Source organism: Cyrtonyx montezumae, unplaced genomic scaffold, assembly GCF_038088225.1.
Source record: "Cyrtonyx montezumae isolate F1298 unplaced genomic scaffold, pur_monq_1.0 scaffold_17, whole genome shotgun sequence".
NCBI lineage: Eukaryota > Metazoa > Chordata > Aves > Galliformes > Odontophoridae > Cyrtonyx > Cyrtonyx montezumae.
Window position 1 is genome coordinate 21,769,263 of NW_027071903.1, and position 20,328 is coordinate 21,789,590.

The 20,328-nt window shown below is 53.6% G+C and overlaps 3 protein-coding genes and 2 non-coding genes across 8 annotated transcripts in view; 3 read left to right on the plus strand and 2 right to left on the minus strand.

Moving 5' to 3' along the window:
- ALPK3 (alpha kinase 3) overlaps positions 1 to 4,477 on the plus strand; it is a 30,140-nt gene extending 25,663 nt beyond the window's left edge. For both annotated transcript variants that reach the window (XM_065733730.1, XM_065733731.1), the window contains 8 exons: positions 40 to 187; positions 1,083 to 1,210; positions 1,329 to 1,364; positions 1,475 to 1,749; positions 2,081 to 2,169; positions 2,402 to 2,619; positions 2,831 to 2,879; positions 3,037 to 4,477. In XM_065733730.1, the coding sequence (XP_065589802.1) occupies positions 40 to 187; positions 1,083 to 1,210; positions 1,329 to 1,364; positions 1,475 to 1,749; positions 2,081 to 2,169; positions 2,402 to 2,619; positions 2,831 to 2,879; positions 3,037 to 3,358 (1,265 nt within the window). In that variant the 3' untranslated portion in view covers positions 3,359 to 4,477. The remainder of the gene's footprint in view (positions 1 to 39; positions 188 to 1,082; positions 1,211 to 1,328; positions 1,365 to 1,474; positions 1,750 to 2,080; positions 2,170 to 2,401; positions 2,620 to 2,830; positions 2,880 to 3,036) is intronic.
- Positions 1 to 20,328, plus strand: part of APBA2 (amyloid beta precursor protein binding family A member 2) — a 289,129-nt gene that overhangs the window by 23,213 nt on the left and 245,588 nt on the right. The gene's annotated exons all lie outside the window — the stretch shown is intronic.
- Positions 4,763 to 12,460, minus strand: LOC136047247 (sodium/nucleoside cotransporter 1-like). 3 transcript variants are annotated; one of them, XM_065734303.1, is made up of 18 exons: positions 12,423 to 12,460; positions 11,399 to 11,526; positions 11,231 to 11,325; positions 11,026 to 11,117; positions 10,584 to 10,773; positions 10,334 to 10,475; positions 9,590 to 9,703; positions 9,162 to 9,239; positions 8,812 to 8,892; positions 8,444 to 8,524; positions 8,179 to 8,304; positions 7,279 to 7,409; positions 6,957 to 7,125; positions 6,632 to 6,829; positions 6,110 to 6,191; positions 5,649 to 5,747; positions 5,175 to 5,286; positions 4,763 to 5,028 (listed from the first exon to the last, which is right to left on the minus strand). In XM_065734303.1, the coding sequence occupies exons 2-18, from the start codon at positions 11,480 to 11,482 to the stop codon at positions 4,911 to 4,913; spliced, it is 1,992 nt and encodes a 663-aa protein (XP_065590375.1). In that variant the 5' UTR covers positions 11,483 to 11,526; positions 12,423 to 12,460; the 3' UTR covers positions 4,763 to 4,910. The 3 variants fall into 3 exon arrangements, with proteins under 3 accessions (XP_065590375.1, XP_065590377.1, XP_065590376.1); XM_065734304.1 differs by having other exon boundaries at positions 4,933 to 5,023; XM_065734305.1 differs by lacking the exon at positions 6,632 to 6,829.
- TRNAH-GUG (transfer RNA histidin (anticodon GUG)) lies at positions 12,980 to 13,051 on the plus strand. The gene has a single exon. It is a non-coding gene; the product is annotated as a tRNA-His (tRNA).
- Positions 13,524 to 13,595, minus strand: TRNAH-GUG (transfer RNA histidin (anticodon GUG)). Its single transcript has one exon. It is a non-coding gene; the product is annotated as a tRNA-His (tRNA).

The following is a 20,328-nucleotide window of genomic DNA, read 5'->3' on the forward strand; positions in this document are numbered from 1 at the left end:
GTGTCTCTCACCATTGATCTCTTTGCACTCTGTCCTTAGCTCCACAGGTGATTCGTAAGATCAGAGCTGAACAATTTTCTGATGCATCAGGAAACCTGAAACTTTGGTGCCAGTTCTTCAATATTTTGAGTGATTCTAAGCTGATTTGGTACAAGGATGAGATCCCTGTAGCAGAAACACAAAGGAGGTAATCTTCCAGTTCTGCTTTGTTGTAGTTCTTGTATGTAGTCCTGAGTTTGTGCTCTGGCTGCTGTGTTTGTTGAGGAGAAGGTGCCCCTTCTCTTATGGCTACATGGGAAGCTCATTGCACAGCATGATCTGCTGTGAACTGTATTTTCTCAGTGCCTAGGGAGAGAGGATTTGCCACATAGGCAACTGCTGCCGTACTGGTGCTTTGTCTGGACTCTGTCTCAAGGGCTGATACTTTGACTAGCAGAGACCTGGAGAGGGCAGAAATCAATCTGAAGCTTGGGTAGGGCAGGGAAGGTGTTGTGCCCATCTCAGAGCTTGAGATCTGGAAGCAAACCACACAACTGGGACTCTAGTTGCTTATTTGCAAGCCAAATGGCAAAAAAAAAAAATCAGCTCTGACTTTGCCATCTCTTCCACCTTGACTCTTCCACCCAGAGCTGCAGGCTGGAGAAATCTGGCATTCTGCTGATGCAGAGCTTGTGCCTTACTGGTTCCTTGGAGAGAGAGTTGTGTCTGCTCTCACTCCTGACTGCCTGAAAATGTAGCAGGAAGCAGGACACCTCTGTGACTCCTTGGCTTCCATCCATAACACCTAAACAGGGATCTATTAGCACAGCTATAACCCTGACCCAACTGCCCTTAGTGACAAGTACCTTTATCAGCATGTAGCCCAACCCCAGCCTGAGTTTGCAGGGCTGGAGATTTTGCACCTCTAAGAATGTGAATGGCAGAGCCACTGCAAGGTGCCAAGAGGGTGGCTGGGGAGCTCCTGCCTTCCTGCATGCCTGTGAGCTGGATTCCCTTTCGTGCCAGCACTCTTAAAAGCTCCAGGGCCCCAGGTACCTCTGCACATTGCACAGGGCTGACCCCATACTCTTAATTTCTTCCAGTGCTGGCGATGAGGGCCAGGCAGCCTTGGCCATTGTGCAGGCATCCCAGAAGGACTGTGGAGTCTACCGGTGTGTGATCAGCAACGAATATGGCATGGACACCACTGATTTCATGCTCAGCCCAGAAGGTGAGGTGCCCTCAGGAACGTGGTGGCTCTTACAGCTGCATAATTGTGTGATCAGCCCTGAGGCAGGGTGAAATCCTGGCAGAACTCTGACTGTTCTTCTGCTTTGTGTCTCCACCAGTGTTGTCAGGATTTATTTTGCGGGAAGAGATTGAAGGTAAGGGTGACATGCTGATGAGTTGCTGCCCTGGCCACCTGGCCTTGCTGTGGGATGGGCAGGATGTGCCTGTGTTGTCCCTCCTCACCACCAGCTCTTCCCTCCACCAGTTGGAGAGGAGATCGAGATGACGCCCATGGTGTTCGCAAAGGGCTTGGCTGATTCGGGCTACTGGGGAGATAAGTTCTTCGGGCGTGTGGTGAGCGAGGACATGGAATTGGGTGCTGGCTTCGTGCGCAAAGCCTGCCGTGCCAGAGCCATCTATGGCCTGGAGCCTGTCTTTGAGTCTGGCTGCACCTGCATCATCAAAGTGCACAATTTCATTGTCTTTGGGACCAAGAACGAGAACAGCCTCATTGAGAAGAACTATGATATCACCATCCAGGTGGGCACAGTGGGCTGGAGCCCTTGTGAGTCTCTCCCAGTTTTCTCCATCTGTCTGTATCATAATACTTAGCTTTCTTAATTTCTTTCCACTTTTTGAATGCTCTGATTGGGTCAAGCCACATCCCTGGAAATGCCTGTCTTTTTCAGCACTTCCCTCTGAGTGATGCAGAGTTGCTCAGATCTTTCTCTTGTCCTTTATCTGCTGGGACAGGGAAACGGCTGGCAGTGATCCCAGGGGACAGTTTCTCAAGTGGGAGGTCTCACAGCTTTGTGTGGGCTTGTTGACAGAAAGCGGGACAGGGCCCTGACTCTCCTGCTTGAATCTCCAGGAATGTAAAATCCAGAACTCCAGTCGTGAGTACTGCAAGATCTTTGCTGCTGAGGCCCGAGCCATCCCTGATTTTGGAGCGGTGCCCGAGTAAGTAGGGTGCTGCAGCTCCACTGGGTTGACAGTGAGGCAGAGCATCTAGAGAGATGGTGGGAGGGTCCCCTGTGGGGCACTGGGGACATCCCAAGGGCAGCACCCTCTTCTCCCACTCTCGGGAGGGATATGGGGAGGAAGGCAAAAAATGGAGTTCAGACTAAGGTGCAGATCTCTGCTGGAAAAGCTCGACAGCTGGTGCTGATCCCAGCTGTGTGCTGCCACACAGGATAGTTCCTCTGTACCTGATTTACCGACCGGCCAACAACATCCCTTACGCCACGATGGAGGAAGACCTGGGTGGGCCCTGTGAGCAGTACTGTGCCACTGAGAGAGATGGCAGCTTGGTGGCTCGAGGCACCTCGGAGATTGTGCTCAAATGCTGCACCTTCCAGCACTGGGTCTACCAGTGGACTAATGGAAACATCCTTGTGACTGACATGGAAGGTAAAGAGATATTTCAATGACTGTATAATTCCTACCTGATACCTGTGGCTCTTCACCTCTCTTGCAAAAGGCAGTAAAATAGCCCCAGCCTTGCCCTCCTTCCTGTTTCCTCATGTGCCTTTGAGCCCTGCTCCAAGAGTGATGATCAGCCCATGGCTGTGGTGCCCATCCTTGCCTGGGCAGGAACTGGTTGTCCTCCCTTTCTTTGCAGGAGTGGGCTGGAAGATGACCAATGTGCGGATAGCTACCAACCTCAAAGGGTGAGTAACCCTCCAACTGCTAGTATGGGTTGTCCCCATGTTGACCCCAGATCTGCCGCTTGTGTGACAGGGCACTACTGAGTGCAGCTGGCCATTGTCCTCATCAGCTGGTGGGACACCTTGCGTGAAGGGGAGCTGAGTGTGGCTGTGTTGGCAGGTACCAGGGGCTGAAGGAAAGCTGCTTCCCCTCCCTGCTGGAACAGTTCGCTGCAACTCACCAGTGCAACCATTACTGTGACATCCTGGGCCTGAAGACTCTGGAACCCGTCAAGCCTAAGGGCTCCAAGAGCCCCTCCATGGGCAGGAAGTCTGCCCAGTCCAGCCCCCAACTTCAGAAGAAGGGAACGGCAAGCCCCCAGGGCACCCGCAAGACTGCTGTGAGCCCCAGGAGTGCCCGGAGAGTGGCAGAAGCAGTGGAGGCCCAGGCAGCCTCCAAACTCAGGCCTGGCGAGGCTGACGGGCCTGCTTGCCTGCAGTAGCCAGAGCTACATTGGTGGGGACCCTTGCTGTGCCTGAGCAGCCCAGCGGCACTCTCTGGCCTTTGGCTCCTGCCCCAGCTCGTGATGTTTGCATTGTGTGATGTGTGCTAGTGCGAGCCACCCAGCTGCCTTTGCAGTGGGGCCAGCACTGCCGTGGGCATCATGCCTGCTCATGGGGGTCTCACAGGCCCCTCTACAGAAGCTGCTGCCAGCTGTGGAGACCGTGGAGCCATGCACACCCCTGCACTGGGGCTTTTTTTCCTCTCCCATCTCGTTCCCTTTGGCTTGCTTGAGCATTTGAACCACGGGCCATCAGACTGGCGTCTTGAGCTTTGACAGTGCCATGCCTGGCAAAGCCCCAGCACTCTCCTTCCTCACAGCTTTTTTTATGCTGCCCTGGCACATGCTGCTACTCCTGTCCCTCTTCATGTCCTCTGTAAAGTCCAGCCAGTGCTTGGTCTCCAGGATGTGAGCCAAAGCAAAGCCCCACTGGTCCTTTGCATGCCGACTGCAAACATTTCACTGCAGTGAGGCTGAACAGAGAGCTGCAGCACTCGTGCTTGCCTGCTTGGGCTTCTGGGGTGTGGGTCAGCCCCATGACAGGGTGTTGGTGGCTGCATGGAGTGGGGGCTTGCACACCTGTCCTCCCAGCCTCCCCTGCCTGGGCGAATGCTGAGGGCTGTGGTGCTGCTATGGGTAAGGATGCTCTACCTCACACTTTAGGGTGCGGAGGAGTGGGGCACTGCTGTCACACATGAGTGTCAGCCCCCACTTGTCACCCCACTGGCAGCATCCCTGATGTAGGATGGAGTCCGGTTCTGGAAGCAGCGATGGAGAGGCAGCAGTGCTCATGCTGCTAAGTAAAGCTTCCTGTGTTGGATCTAGCCTCTTTTGTCTTGCTGCAGAACATGAGTGACACCATTACCACTCAGAACACAGCAACGGTGGTGGAATCTGAAACAGTGGCTTGCTGCAGCCTGGCAAAGGAGGGAAGGGAGCATGGCATGTTCTGCGGCCCTGGTGCTTTGTTGTTGAGTCGTTGTAAAGTAACAGGGTATGTACGTGTCCACCTTGGTGACTGGGGGTGCTCAAGTGCAATAAAGTGAAGACTGGCCTGTTCCCTCTGTGGTTCCTGTGGAAGAGATGCATCCAAGCATGGCAGGACGGGACAGCTTGTGTTTGGAAAATGGCTTTACGCAACAGCTCTACCCCATCCTTGCCTGCCCTAGGAAGAAAAGGGTGACCAGTCTTAAGGAGGCTTGCAACGTTGCTAGCAAACAGCAGCTATGGGGAGCTCCAGCAGTGGGGTGTGGCCCCAGCAGGACATCCCACACCCTGTGCCTGTAAAACAGCTGAAGTCAGGACCAGAGAGGAGGCAGAGCAAAAGCATGGGAATTTCCATAGTTTATTTGAGATCAGTTTCCCTCTGTCAATGAGGCTAGCACCTAAGGGTGCTAGGTGTGTGGTGCTTTCTGTCAACTGGGGGAATTTTTCTGCCTTGGAGGCCAGCTTGTTCAGACTGCAGTATTCCTTGGGGTCAGTGTCTCTGGGTTCACACCACACAGGATGTGTGGTTGTAGTGCCCGCAGCACTGTGTCAGGCATGGCATGCTCTCTGCCGCACTGGCCCAGGCTCCGGTGAAGGAAATCGTCCCATTCTCAAGCACTGTGCTGGGAGGAGAGAGGCACAGTCAGGGCAAGAGCTGCCCTGCCAACTGCACATCAAAACTGATGGTGGTTCAGATGCTTGTGCACCTCGTTCCCCAGGCAGGATGGCACAGCTCCAGCCCCTTCCTGTTTCCCTGCCACACACCCACCTCGCAAACAGCTGCTTGCAGCACGTGTATATGTCATAGTTGGTAGAGGTGAAGTTGGTGGTGCTAAGGAGAGTCACGCAGTTGCCCACCTCTGTCGGCACATAGAGGAGGCCTAGGAGACAAGGCTTCATGGTTGGGGCTCTGAGGGACTGGGCACTTAAATTCCATACCCTGACTGTGACATCCCTGCACTACGCTTGCAGGTCCCACACACCACCTTCCCTCCCGCCAGTTGTAGCAGTGACATCATGGAGCTCCTCCTCTTTAACAGCCACTCTCAAAATGTCCCAGTTGCAGCACAGATGAGGGTGAGAAGCAGCAGAGTTATGGGATCTGTGGGGCAGAGCGTCTGGAGGCCCTAACAGAGCCATGGGGAGGGCAGCCAGCCTTCCCCATCCCTGCAGTGGCAATTACAGGTGTGTTCAGCTCTTTGCTTAGCCTGTCTCCTCCTGGTGGCAGTGGGCAGGGACCTACCTGCCAGGCACGAGTTGAGCATGGAGACACAGATGCCTGTGAGCAAGGCTCTCAGCACGATGGAGGCCAGCTCGCTCTTGCGGTGAGGAACCATGGAGGCTGTGGGGACAAAGCAGAAGCTGGGCAAGTCAGATCCCTGCTCGGCTCTGCCTGGGAGTAGGGATAGATCAGACACAAGTCCCAAGTCCCCAAGTGGCTCTGCCATCTAGTGCTCTGCCATCTGAGCCCTCTGGAGCCTCTGTTCTATGCCCCATGGCTCGGTGGGTGAGTGTGTAGGATGTGCAGGTGACCTTGCCCATAGACATGGTGCAAAAACACCCACATCGCCTTGTGCAAGCCCCATTCCTTACCCACATGCTAGTAAAAGACTGAACAGTGAGGTCTGAAGGCAGCAAATACCTCCCATTCCTTAGGTCCCTCTACCCCACACCCAGGTATCCAGGACATGGGGTCACACTCACTCAGGCCTCCCAGCATGATCCCAATGGAGCTTAGGTTGGCGAATCCACAGAGCGCAAAGGTAGTGATGCTCTCAGCGCGCTCCTGGAGGGCACAGAGGCAGGGGGTGGTCACCCTGGCCCTGCAGCAACCCCACAGTACATGTTGTAGCTCCCAACCCAGCCAGTTGATATGGAGACCAGTCACATCCCAGTCCTTTCTCCTTCAGCTTTTTTAAGAGCAAGGGACAGGTGAGGGGCAGCTTGCCCATGGGAGAAGTTGGGCTGGCAGGATGGTGGAGGCCCTAGGGCATCACAGTCTGGCCCTCTGGACAGCAGGACCAATGGGACCTGGTTTCACTGTCACCTTCAGAATGACCCCACATCTAGCAGTGGTGTCCAAGTCTAGACAGCTACAGGTGTCCCCCCAACCCCAGAATGATGATGCCCACCCCCCACTGCCTAGCACCTTGCCTGCCCAGGTTGTGTGCCAACATTTCAGTTCTGTCCCTGCCCTATACCCAGCAAGGTGGTGGTTTCCCTCACAGATATCCACTGCTTCCTGCCGTCGCTCCATTCCTCCAGGCCTGACAGACGGTTCTTCTTGTATGTGGCTAGCTGCTGGTATGCCACAAACTCGTTCAGGAAGATTTTGATCCCCAGCAGCTCAGCCACCAGCGGTGAGTCTGCCCAATCTGCCCCCATAAGAAAGGCTATGGGCATGAGGACATACGAGCAGATCATCTGGGAAGAGCAGCCCGGGAGGGAACAGCTGAGCGCTGAACCTGTGTAGAGCCCCCGACTTGGGCACCTACTGCCAGGGGTGCAACAAGACAGTAGAGGTGGAGATAGGTGGGGAACTTGGGGGTACCTGGAAGGAGAGGTCTTTGATATCCACCATCTCCCCAAACCAACGCAAGGCTGCGTTGATGAACTCCAACACTGCCAAGAAGGCAATGAGGTTGGCTGCAATGTTGGCCACGAGTCCCACGGAGGCAGCAGCCCCATTGCTGGCAGCTTCCAGGATGTTCCGCTCTTCCCTGGGAGAAAAAAAAGCCTTGCCAGGGTTGTGTGGCTGAGCAGCCCTCACGTAAGGCCGGTCTCATTCTGCAGGCCCGACTATAGGGTCTCCCAGATTTGTGCCACCTGCAATGCCCAAACTGCACCTGCAGTTGCCCTCTGCTCCCACTCACCCATTGGCGATGCGAACGCTTTCTTTGCCCTTGAACTTGGACTCCTCCACTTCGGGGTAGACCAGTTTGGACATGGCGAGGGCGCAGGGTGCAGCCATCACAGAGGCTGCGATCAGCGATGCTGCATCTATCTGCAACAGGCAGACTGTGGGCTCAGACCCTGCGCGAGGCTGCACAGAGTGCCCAAGCATATGCTTTCTGAGTGGGGAGATGTGCCTGTTTTTCCCATCTTGGCCACTGAGGATGCATAGGGTAGCATGTCTGGATGGAGACATTGCTAGAGCCACAGCAGTCATAAGCTCAGAGATGTTAAACTCTCTTGTTTGACTTCACCTTGATGATCCTTGCCCCCTTGTCCCTTTTATTGGTATCAGAGAAATAACATTGCTGACTTCTACCCAGTGATGAGCAACTGAGCTCTCAGCAGAAGCAGCGTATCATTAGCCACAGCCTTGTCACCCCTCCCCTGCCCTCTGCCCTGCAATTTCTCTTTTCTCTGTCCTTTCACCCTTGACACCCTGTTTAAAGAGACTAATTAATGTTTAAATAGCAGGAGCTCAGCCAGCAGGTTGAGGCCACATCTGGATACCACAGTTCTGAGACAGTGAGGAACTGGTGAGAGCATCACCAGAGGGTCAGGCAGGGGGGTGGACCAGAGACCCCACCCCAGAGGGCACTTCCAGGCCTTTCATGGTACAGTGAGATTTGTCCTGATTGCTGTGAAGGACAGGAAGGATCCTTGGCGAGGTTTTAGCCAGGCAAGTATTAGGGCATGGAGCTGCCCTCATTTATGGAAGGGAACCCACAGTGGGGCTTCTTACCCCATATGCCCAGGGGCGTTCTGGTATGCCAGGACCCCTGAGCAGGGAAAGCGAGGTATATATCTGCTTGTGCTCTCACCCCAAAGGAGATGTAGGCTCCCATTACACTGCCTGCAATGGTGGAGAAGCCACCAGTCATCACGGCGTGGAGTTCGGAATGAGTCATGTCTGCAAGGTATGGGCGGATGAGCAGCGGGGCTTCAGTCTGTGAGAAGAAAAGCCTCTGCTAGCACCATGCAGGGCTGTGAGTCTTCTAGGAAGGGAGGAGAATACCCTTTTTCTGCAGCACACTCAGCTGCTATCAGGAGCTGTTTAGGAGCTGGATCTCCTGCCTCAAAACTTACCTGTCCCACGAAGATGTTCCCTGCCACGCTCAGCGTCTCAGTAGGGGTGGTTCCCAATGAGACCTGGAGGATCCAGGAGATCTGGAGGAACACAAATCCACTGTGTTCACAAAGGCACCCACCCCACAAGGCTGGCCACTCCAGCACGCCCCTGCCGAGCTGCACAGAGGTCACGTCCAGGAGTCCCAACAGACCAGAGAGTATCAACAGCCTCCAGGTTTGAGGTTGTGTCTATCACTTTAGCAAGGCAAATCAGCCCAAATTAGTACCACCCCAATTTTCTTGGGACATCCCTGAGCATTTCAAAGGAGCTTCAGAAACTGGCAGGTCCCTCTCCTTTTCACCGCCATCAAAGAGCTAGGTCCTACCTTGAGGATGAGCCACTGCATGACACCAAGGTAATAGAGGATGGACATCACACAGCTGAAGAAAATGATGATGGGCAGACTCTGCAGACAAGGCACCAGGGTGTGTGATTAAAGGGATGTTGAGCAGCACATCTGAGTACACTTAGGCATGGTGTGATGTTGCACAGCCACTCCACACTATTGGGGTGCAACAACACTATAGAGGGACAGGGACCAGTGCAAATACCCCATGGTGTGCAGGAGGCCCATGGGTGCACACAAAGCATCCTTGAGCTGGTCGAACTCTGGCCAAGGCCAGAAGAAAACCAGGGTCTTTCTCTACTTCCCAACACCTCATTGCACAAACTCACCTGAAAGGCAAAGACGTCTTCAATGAGCGTATTCCCAAAAACAAAGCCAGAGCCAGCTTTGGTGTAGCCCAGGAAGACCTGCAAATGGAGATGTTACATGGTAGGAGGAAGATATCCATGAGCTCTTGTTCCAGTATCATTTTTACGTAGCAGTGGACTGCCCCTGCACCCTTGCCCCAGCAGGCAAACCTAAGCTGAGAATACTTGGTGTCCTTGAGACACAGGGCACTGCTCCAGCTCCTGCAAGGGAGCTCCTGCACACCAAGGGGCCTGGGCTGTGCTAGAAAACCAGGAAAGAGATGGCTTTTCTCTAGTCCCAAACAAGGGGACTGCCACTCCTCCAGCCTGTACCACCCTCAGTTCTTCCTTCTGGTCTCAGGACCTACATGTAGGGTTGAAGCATGGGATGGGGTGAGCAGGAATACTACCTGGATCTGGTCACCCAGCCACTGGAAAGCTTGGATGCCAGGGGTCGTTCGGAGGATGAAAAGTCCAATTAAAAACTCCAAGCCAAGACCCCAGAAAACAGCTCTCCAGGACACCTAGGGACCAAGAGCAGACCAGTGAATGAGGTGTTAGCAGGGCCTACAGACTTACCTCTCTGGCTTCCTGCCCATTCAGTGGCTCTTGCGTGATGATCATGCTAATAAAGATAAAGCTTAACAGAAACCCACAGACATAGGTTCCCTATAGAGGAGAAAGACAAGTTGGTGGGGAAATGGAGAAGAGCACAAAAACCTTCTGGTGGTTTGACTGGCAGTACACATCCCCTACCGTGTGCTCACCAACCCGTTGGAGGAAAGAGTTGGTGAGGTTTGGAGAGGTTGTCCGAAACCTTGGAAAAGGTTGGACTGAAAGTCACTGGGACTTCAGTTACTTCTGCCCAACCCACCAGGATGTTCCTCAGCCCATAGGCACCTGAAGCATGGACATGGGTCTGCGTATGAGAGCTGTGGTGGAAAACAGGACAGAGGTAGCGTGGGGGAGCCCCAGGCTGAGCAGTGGGAAGGAGAGCAGCGGGGTGGCAACGGGGCTCCAGCACCCAGCTCTGCTCCCCACACTGTGTCCAGATCTGCCCTGGGAGCTTCTACTTCCTGTGGAGAGCCCAAGGACTTCTCCTCTGCCACCTCCTGTGAAGGGAGCAATGGCCAAGCCACACCTGAAAAACGTACTGCAGTGTGGTGCTTGGAGAAGGCAAACAGGAAGAGCACCAAAACGCAGAAGCCAGCTAAGGAGATGAGCTGCTCTGGATTCCTGGCCGTGTCCAAAGCCAGCCATGTCACCAGGCCTCCCAGGAGGAGCACACACAGCAGCCTGCAAAGGAACTCCCAAATTGTCACAGAGAGGCAGTCCCCATGGGGAGCAGCTCGTGGAGGGCAGGAGTTGACTGTGTGGGAGATGCCCTGCCTCCTCCTCACTTACCATTTCAGCCATGGCCAGGATTTCTGCAAGCATTTCCAAAAGGGGCTGAGGAGTGTCAAGACCTTCGCCCCACAGTATTTTTTGAAGAGGCTCCAGCACGCAAAGAAGATGATCACAGCAGTGATAATGACCAAGGCGAGGGCTCGCTGGAAGTTGAGCCAACACGCCGCAATGAAGTAGCACATGTAGGCTGGAGAAGGCATGCAGGGGGTCAGAAACACAAAGACTGTGAGATCATGGATTCACCACACTAACTGAGGACAACAATGAGATCTGCATCCTATAAATGTCCTTCTCTTGCCACCCTTGAGGATCTCCTTCATGTGTGGGATGAGGAGGAAGCAGACCATGGGGCTGATGAGACACAGCCTCCATGAATGTGGCAGCGCTCGGATGCTGCATGGGCAGCCAAAGGGGTGTGGAGGTGGTAGAAAGTCCTCACCTACTCCAAGGAGCCCCCAGAAGACCCTCCACAATGCCTTGGTGTGAGCCTTGCAGAAGTTCTTTGCCTTGGAGGCTGGCTGCAGGGCCCTCCTGGGGAGAGAAGACATGAGAGGTGCAGGTGGATCCTGAAGATCAGCCCAATTTTGGGCTTGCTATGACTACTTGATATATTTCTGCGCATGCATCTCCAGGAATTACCCTACCTGCCGTACGAAGCAACTCTCCCATTCCCTTCTCTTCTCTTCTCTTCATTCCCACCACACGTTCTGTCACGTTCCTCATAGAGCTCCTCTTCACCCTGGAAAACTCTGTGAGTGGGAGTGCCCCAAGCAGCTCCTGTGCTCCAATGGGGGACGAACAGGGAGGTTTACCAGGGAGCTGAAAGCAGTATTGTCTGTGCCCTTCTCAAGGCTGTCCAGGGTTGTCTGGTTTCCTTCCATCTCTAGATGTGCCATTGCTTCAGTGTTTTAGAGACATGGCATGGTGAGGGACCCGCTGGCTGGGGAAACAGAGCCTGGGTCAGTGCCAGAGGGACAAATGTCTGTCCCCAGCTGTCAGTCTGGGGTCTCTGAGGAGAATAGCCTTTGCAGGAGGGATTCAGAGCAGCTCCCATGCCAGCAAATCAAGGGGCCATCCTGTAGAGCCCTCCAGCTGCAGGACTAGGTGTGCTGGCCTGCTCTTCCCCTGCCATCCAGAAGGGTCTTCACTCTCCCGTGCTTCCCAAGGATTACTGGAAAGTGTCAGACCCCAGCGATGCAGCGAAGAGAGCCATCGCCCCTTCTCCAGAGCAGAGCCCTTTACAAAAATGGGAGATTCTGCCCAAAATAAAATTGGCTGCCTCCCTCACCAAGAGCTCCTAGTGAAACCTATTGCCCTTCGGTTGAGGACAAGGAAGAAAGTCTTTTCATGCTGGTAACTGCTACAGGGCAGGAGGAACATGTAGGAAAAAAAAACAATCAAACACAGATATTTGCATGGGGATGATCTTAAATGAGGATCGTGCTGGGAGAACTGGTCCAGCAAACTGAGAAAAAGTGGCATTAGAGTAGTGCAGAGCTCCTGGAGCATCTCACTAGGACACCTGTGTCTGGAGGAGGATTGGAGAAGAGCAGAGCAGCCACAGGGAAAGCAATGGGTGACCACAGGAGGACAGAGGGGAGCATGAGGGGTCCTCATGTGAGGACAGCGAAGGAGGCAGAGAGGGCAGGGTCACCCCTGCTTCATTGCAGTGCGGGTCCACTGTCGGCAGCAGAGACCCTCAAGCACTCCTAGGACTCAGGACCCCAGAACAACATCCGCTACTCAGGAGACCCCTGAGCACACCCCCAGGCGGCCCACTTCCAATCTGGTGGCACTCCCACCCCCCTTGCCCCCCACGTCCTTCCCCACACTCACTTTCCGTCCCGTAGCGCCCGGCCCTGCGTCGCAGTTATCCATTAACTGCTCAAGTCCAAAGAGCTGTGCCCGGCGCCCGGCCCTGGTGCACCCCCAGCAGCGCCACAGGGATGCTCCCACAAAGCTGAAAACAAACAAACCAACCAACAACAAACAAACAAACCACTGCAAGAAAGAAGTAAAGCTGGGGAAACGCCGCAGCAGTGCGAAGCCGTGCAATGCCAAGGAACGCGGCGGTACCACGCAGAGGGATGCGGGATGGACGCGAGCAAAGTCGGACACCATTTGTTCAGCGGGAGCGCAACGAGCAGCGTTGCGTCGGTGCAGGGGGGTACCGCGACCCACGTCACGTCGGGGTTCGGCCACACTCTGCTGGATGCGCGGGGCCGCGGGGGCCGTACGGCTGCACCGGGCCGGGGCACAGACAGCTCAAAGCCCACACAGCCCGCACAGCCCACACAGCCCACACAACTCGCACAGGCCGCCCCGCCGGGCGCGCCCGCCCGTGTCTCTAAGGGCGCCGCCGGCGCCGCTCGGACGCAGAGCTCCGGTAGCGCGCCGTGATCGTATAGTGGTTAGTACTCTGCGTTGTGGCCGCAGCAACCTCGGTTCGAATCCGAGTCACGGCATCGCCTCCGCACGGCGGTACCACGGCAGAGGGGCTCGTGTCATTTTTTCTCTTCCTCCCCTCTCTTTTCCTCCCTTTTTTCCTCTTTTCCTTATTTTTTATCCTTCTTTCTTATGTGTTTTCCTTTTTTTTCCCTCCGTTTCTTCTCTTTTTGTCTTTTTCTTTTCTCCTTCCTCCCCCCTATTTTCCTTTTCTCTTTTTCATCATTTACTCCTTTCCTTCTTTTTCCCCTCTTTTCCTGCTCTTCCTTTTTTCCTTTTTCTATTATCCTTTTTCTCTTTTCCTGCTCTTTTTGTCCTTTTTTTTTCCCCCTCTCCTTCTTACTCTGAACGACGACTGCCCAGAGCCGCAGCGGGTTGGAAACGACGGCCTGCGGTGAGAAAAATGAAAGACGATGGGACTCGCTTCGAGTGCAGGATGAACGATTAAAAAGATAAGCCCCGTATGCCGTGGTACCGCCGTGCGGAGGGCGATGCCGTGACTCGGATTCGAACCGAGGTTGCTGCGGCCACAACGCAGAGTACTAACCACTATACGATCACGGCGCGCTACCGGGGCCGTCGGGGCAGGCTCCCTCTGTAGGGCTGTTAGCGGGTGAGCCAGGCTGAGCTCACCGTGACGTCATCGCTCCGTTCCCGCCTCACGGTGCGTTGTCAGGGGAGGGTCATGCGTTGCCCCCATGGTGATGCAGGGGTTGATGGCAGCTCCATCTGCCAATCGGCTGCGGGTCCCTGCGCGGGCCGACTGGGAGGGCCATTAGGAGGGCACGGAGATGCTGCGAGGGCTGGAGCACCTCTGCTATGGAGGCGGGCTGAGGAGCTGGGGGTGTTCAGCCTGGAGAAGAGAAGGCTGTGGGGAGACCTCACTGCAGCCTTACAGCACTTGAGGGGAGATTATAAGCAGGAGGGGGAGCGACTTTGTACATGGTCTAGTAGTAATAGGCTATGGGGAATGGCTTTAGACTAAAAGAGGGATAATTTAGGTTAGATATTAAAAAGAAAGATTTTACTCAGAGGGTGGTGAGGCACAAGAGCAGGTTACCCAGGGAGCTGAGGGCGTCCCATGGAGCCACGGGAAGCCTGATCTGAAGGGTGGCAATCCATTCCAGGGCAGATGGGGTTGGAACTGGGTGATTTTTAAGGTCCTTGCTAACCTAAGCCATGTTATGATTCTATGATTCTCTGGCTGAGCTTAGTGCCCACCTGACTTCGATCCTGATTCTCAGCCCAGCACGGTGTTCACCAGGCTGTGTGCCAGGCACTGCACATTCAGTGCACATGGAGCCAGTCTGTCTTTAGGTAGGCATGGTGGGGCTCATACTTCGGAGGCTTAGCTGTCACAGTAGCAGTGGAAACGGGAACCATGGGAATAAACATTGTGGTGATAAGAAGGAACTGTCCTAACATGGAAGCGAATGGAGAGGTGGCAAGTGGTCGCAGAGATAAAAGTTCTGAGAGCCTGGTTGATATATAAAGAAGAGGCTTGGAGATGCTGTCATCTGTCACTGGCGTTGCTGGCCCTGCTCCAGCACTGCTTTCTACCAACAGACTGCCTTTCCAGTGGGATTTGGATGTGATCACTCCTACTTGAAGTCACACCAGGTTTTCAGGACTCCAACAGCTTTTTCCTTGCATGGTTTTGCCCACAAGGTGTTTCTGTTAGTTTGGACCTGCAAAGATGTGTTGGAGAGAAGGGATGTGTGGTATCAGGGCGCTGTCTGTCTACTGGGTAGTCTGATCCCTTTGGGCTCTGCTCAGCTCCTGGGCAGGATGCTGAGCTCCTCTGCTTTCCCCACCCTCTGTGTCCCCTGGTGTTTTTTCTCCTAGCCTGTGGGTTGTTCAGTGGGATTGTAGAGGTCCCTGCTGGGGCAGCCAGGCAGAGACGAGCAGCCAAGCCCAGACATTGCCACTCCATGGCACATACATAAATCTCGTGGCTGGCACAGGGACAAAAGCAATTCATATCTGCATGGCTGTCTTGGCTCTCAGCCCCTCTCCAACTGTTCCCTCAATGGCGCAGCCCCCAGCCTCACTTCTCCACCTCAGGGAGGCAGAGCCATCCTCAGTGCTGCCTCTTTCAGTCCTGGTGCTGTCTTGGATGCTCACGGCTGCAAGAAGGCACTGTGGCTTTACTGGGGATACAAAACTGCGCTCTCACACAGGCCAGCACTGTCATACTCAAAGGCCATTAAGTGCAGCTTGCAATTTGCTCTGCTGCTGTCATCCCACCCTCTTTCCTGAGGAAATCAGAGTATGTCCACTGACTTCTATCACCTCTTCTATCTCGTGAGATCAGGGCTTTTTTTCCATACAGTTGATAATATCTACATGTTAGATCTGATTGTTCTCAGAGATTCTTGTTTGTATCATTTTGATCTGTTTCAGGCAAAAGCTATGTGTTTGACATGATCGGGGCTCTTTTTCTGGGTGTTAAAATCCACCTGGGCATAGTCCTGGACAGTGCTCTGGGAGTCCTGCTTGTGCAGGGGTTTAGACTTTGCGGCTCCCAGACGTCCCTTCCAACCTCATCCATTATGTGATTCTGCGAGATGCATGCCAAGGACAAGCATTCAATCTTTTCTTGACATGAATTTTCACCTGTGATGCTCTCAAGAGGTTTCACGAACCCACAGCAGCACATAAGATGTTCCCCTGGTTCTTTTCCCTGTCTGCCAGCACTACTTGGGGCAGACATACCGGTTACAACAGGTGGATTTTGTGCTTTATTTCTGTTCTGGGATCTCCTTTCCTGGCTCCAACCTCCAGAAATAAAGGAAAATGCTGCCCAAAATGCACGAAGCAGAGATTCCCCAAAGCTGTTGCTTCTGACCTGCATGGAACACAAAACACATTGAGCCCTTTCCTGGTGGGTCCAGCATCCAACTGGAGATGGGATGTGATGCAAGTACCCCAGGGGAGAGCAAGCTGCACCCCGGCACTATAGGTTGCTAGTATAGCAGGCTTTTATCCTGTGCCTCTGTTTTTCTCTTTTCCATGCCAGAGAGCCTCAATCTATCACTATATATAGCACTATATATAGACACGTCTGTGTCTGCTTGGCTCCAGCTGCCAGCTTGAGCTCTCACTCTGCATTGTCTGTATCACAAGCGGGAGACTCATCCTGCAGCAGGAATGTACAGCCTGCACACAGCCACCTCTTCACCTCTCTTTGTGGTGCTGAGAGGGCAGAATACAGTCGGGCTCCTGCTGCTGGGCAGCCTGCCCTGCGCCCACCTCCCTGCCACTTGCATTCCCCTCTGAGTTCACTTTCATTTTCTGTTTTGGAAACATGGGACTGGATGGGTGACAAAATTGCCTGTGTGGGGGAATGGTCTCTGTTTTGCCCTTGTGCACCATGCCCACCCCTTGACAGTTGATTACAAGGAGGTTTCCAGAAGTAGTTCACAGCCTCTAGGCAATACAAAGACATGGAGCATCTGTGTGCATACAGACTCAGCTCTAAGAGCATGACTACTGCAGCTGGAATACCCCCCACTAGTACTTTCCGGGGGTGCTCAGGGCCCCTGGCAGCTCCCAAGCACTGGCCTCTGACTGGCACATCACGCTGATAGAGCTGCAAATTCTCTGCCTCCTTAGTTTGCCTTGCCTCTGATCAATGAGTATGGGCAGCTCCAATCAATTCCACTTTACTGCTCGCTATCAGGTTCAGATTCACACTCTCCCAGATGGTTCCAGCTTCCTTTGTTTGTTCAGGAGAGGAATTGGGGCAGCCCATCCCACCTGGAGACTGTTGTGCCTTTGCAGGGGTAGTTCTGCAGATGCAGCTGTTCCTCCCTGCTGCCCTCAGAACCCGGCACTGAAGGGGCCGAATTTGTGCCAGGACTCAGAGCATCAAAGTGTAAGCCTGGCTGGCAGAGCGTGAGAGCGGATGGCTGGGTGAGGCTGTGAGATCTGCATGATGGTTGTTGCCACCACGTTGGCATCTGCCATGAGGTTTTCCTGTCACGAGCCTGGTTTTGCTGGGGAAATACCAAAGGCAGCTGCAGAATGCTTATGTGGCTTGACTTCCCAACCCTACTGGCAGTGAATGCAGCTGCAGCTCTCAGAGGCTTGAGAGGCATGATGATTTTACAGGAAAACAAAAACCTCAAAGAGTTTACATAGAGAATGTTTAGAAATTTCCCTCAGACCCATACATGGTGATGGGAGAAGCATTTGCTCCTGTTGCCATTTTCTCTTGCCTTTGTCACCTAGCTCTCTTGCTGGCCAGTTTCCAGGGTGCAGCTCCCAGATTTGTAGAAATGAAGTTTCCCCACAGCTCTCCACACCTTGTCCAGTGTTAATGAAATAACGGGTCACACCAGAGAGCAGCTGTGATGCTTATGACTGTGCATGTGCCAGGGGCTGTCCGTGCTGTGAGTGGAGGTGGTAAAGGTAGGTGGTGGAGTGAGTGTCTCTCTGGCAGATGTGTGTCAATGAGTTATTAACTCTTCTTTTGATCAGTTAGCATAGTTTCAATGATAATTATCAACTATTTAATGATTTATTTTGACATAAAGGTTGGGGAGCTGCAAAAAATATCTGTACAGATTTGGTTCCCTTCCAAAACGTGCATGCTTTGGGCATATCCTGTGTGCCTGGACAGCCAGCATCTGCGTGGCCTAAATGCACTCAGAAAATGCAAGTCTGCATCACTTGTGTGAATGTAGATGCAGAGATGTCAGTGTTATGCTGCTTTGAAGGAGCAATGCATCAGATCACATACAGGATGTGGCATGGGCCCATGTTCTCTGCTGCCTTCCCCCAACAAATCTCTTGGTTTAAATACAGAGTTGCAGGATTGAAGGATTTCTTTCTGTAGATTTGTCTGATTTTCTTCCTAAACCATGTAGCATCTGCAGCAGCCCATGGAAGGAGGGCAGCTGAGCGCAGAGTCATTTCCTCACACTTATTCTTTGTCTTCCACTCTCCTCACTCCCCTAAGCTGCACAGGTCTCTGTCCTGTGCCCCCGTTTTTCTCTTTTCCATGCCAGAGAGCCTCAATCTATCACGCCCCACGTGCAGAACCTTGGATCATCCCGCTGACCTACTTTGCACATTGTTCTGTTTTGCTCTATCCTTGGAAGGGGAGGACCAGGACCACACAAGGGGAGCTCAGACTGACCCAGAGAACAGTGACACCTCTGACACGTGCTCAACCTTTTTCTAACCCTTCCCAAATCAATTTCAGCTGAAAAGTTTTGTAGTTTTGGTCTCCACTGAGTGCTGAGGGGACATTTTCACAGCTGTCAGAGCTCCTGGCCTCAGAGCCGGTCACTTTAGACACTGAGGTCAGGCTTTGTTTCCCCATGTGTGTCTCTTCACTGACACTGGATTTCATCCTGTTTTATTGCCAAGCTGCTCAGGCTCTCAAAAGTCCACCTGCCATTCTTAACACCCATCTGCAGTACCCAGAATAATTCAATATTATTAGCAGATTGTGTCAGTTCTCCACTGATCTGTCATGAGAGGATTTGCTCATGGAAATGCAGGTGACCTCTCAGCTGGATCTCTCAACCTCCTGCTTTTTCCATGAAAGCCACTAGTTTCGGAAGAGAGAAACCTCCTTTAAAAGAGCTGAGCTGACTCTTCCCCAGTATGTCATATTTACCCATCTGTCCCCTAACGATGCCAGTTTCTTGCTCCTTATGCCAGTTTTTGTTCATTTGCAGAGAACAGATGTGTCATTTATCAGGCTGTGGCTCTCTGACTGCCCCCTTGGAAGCGCTTTTGGTGTCACAGTTTCTCCCTCCCTGTCCTCATGTCCCCTGCTGCACCCAGAGCTCAGGGGAGCCTGTATATGGCTGGCAAGTACAGGGTAATATCTGCTTGTGTAGGGTGGCTCTGAGGACAGAAAGAGCCAGAGATGCTACAGAAATTCTTGGGCTTTTATTCAAAGCTGTGGAAGAAGCACCTGAAGGTTCACAGGATCACATGCACCCCTACAACCCAAGGGTATTGTCAGGGGTGTTGGGGGGTAGCAGCCTGTCTCAGTGCCTGATTCATGTGATGGTGGTACAAGTGTCAAATGCTAAACCCAGACCCCACATCAGCTGTAGGTGAATCCTCTTCTTGTGCCTCCTCTGGAGCACGCAGGAGCAGAGATGTTCCACTCTGAGTAACCAAAAACTCAACAGTCATGAATTGGGCACCAAACCCAGGCCTCTGCTGCATGTGGAACCTGCAGAATGATGGGCTGCAGCCACTTAAACTAGAAGCGCACCAAGGGAACCACATGGGCTGCACAGCCTGGGCCCTTCCAGACCCTAGAGAAGGTCCCATGGCCTGGGAAGCAAAACAGGGCTCCCATCCCCAGCTGCAGATGAGCCTAAGGAGTGCTCAGACTGGCTGAAGCAGCTCCTCCCATCAGCCATTGAGGGCGGATGAGGGCTGAGGGCATGCCAGGGCTGGCGGGGGCCCAGAAGGCTTTACCTGGCTTTCTCTTCCTGGTGCATGCTCCAACCTGCCTGGGAAGCATTTACACAGGAAATTGTGAGAGAAAGGGCCATGCCGTGAGCCCCGACCCAAAGGCAACAGGGAAGAGCTCCAGGATCTTCTTGAGATGGAGGCAGATGGCAGGAGATGGAGGATGGGTGCAGAGCTCTGACCAAGGCTGCTTTAAGATGACCTCCCTTCTCACCTCTTCTACCACTCTCTGAGCCAAGTGTCACTCCTGTGTGGGCATGGGCATGGGCTCGCTGCAAATGGTGGCTCCACTGCCATCTTCTCTGGGGCCGAGGGCAGCATCCCACCAGGGGTCACTTGTTGTGGCTGCCTCAGAGACCAGACAAAATGTTGAGTCTGGCACACAAGTGTGCTCCGGGTTCTCTCCCATCTGTCAGCCCTGTGCCCCCTGCCAAGTCCTGCATGAGCAATGCTACGTGGCAGCCATCTGTCACAGGGCCTCACAGATGGAGTGGCACTGAGGCCATGGATGTGGCACCGGGGCCGACTGCTGTGGTGCAGGCATCAACCCTTGGTCCCAGTGCGCATCACAGATGATGGATATAAACACTTTGGGCATTGGAACAACACCAGCTGCAGTGAGAAACACAGATGGAGCTTGGCTTTGGCAGTGCAAATGCAGAAATCTGTAGCTGCTTCTTTAAGCCTGAAATGCACCACTGAGAATGGAGAGATGTCACCTGTGTCTTGCCATGACTGCAAAAAAACAAACATGAGCAGCCTGCACCTGTGCTGAGCCGTGTGGGGTGCAGAGCACCCTTCAGATCTCCCCCAGCCCGAAGGTATCTCCCAAGGGGCTGCCACCCAGCTCTGC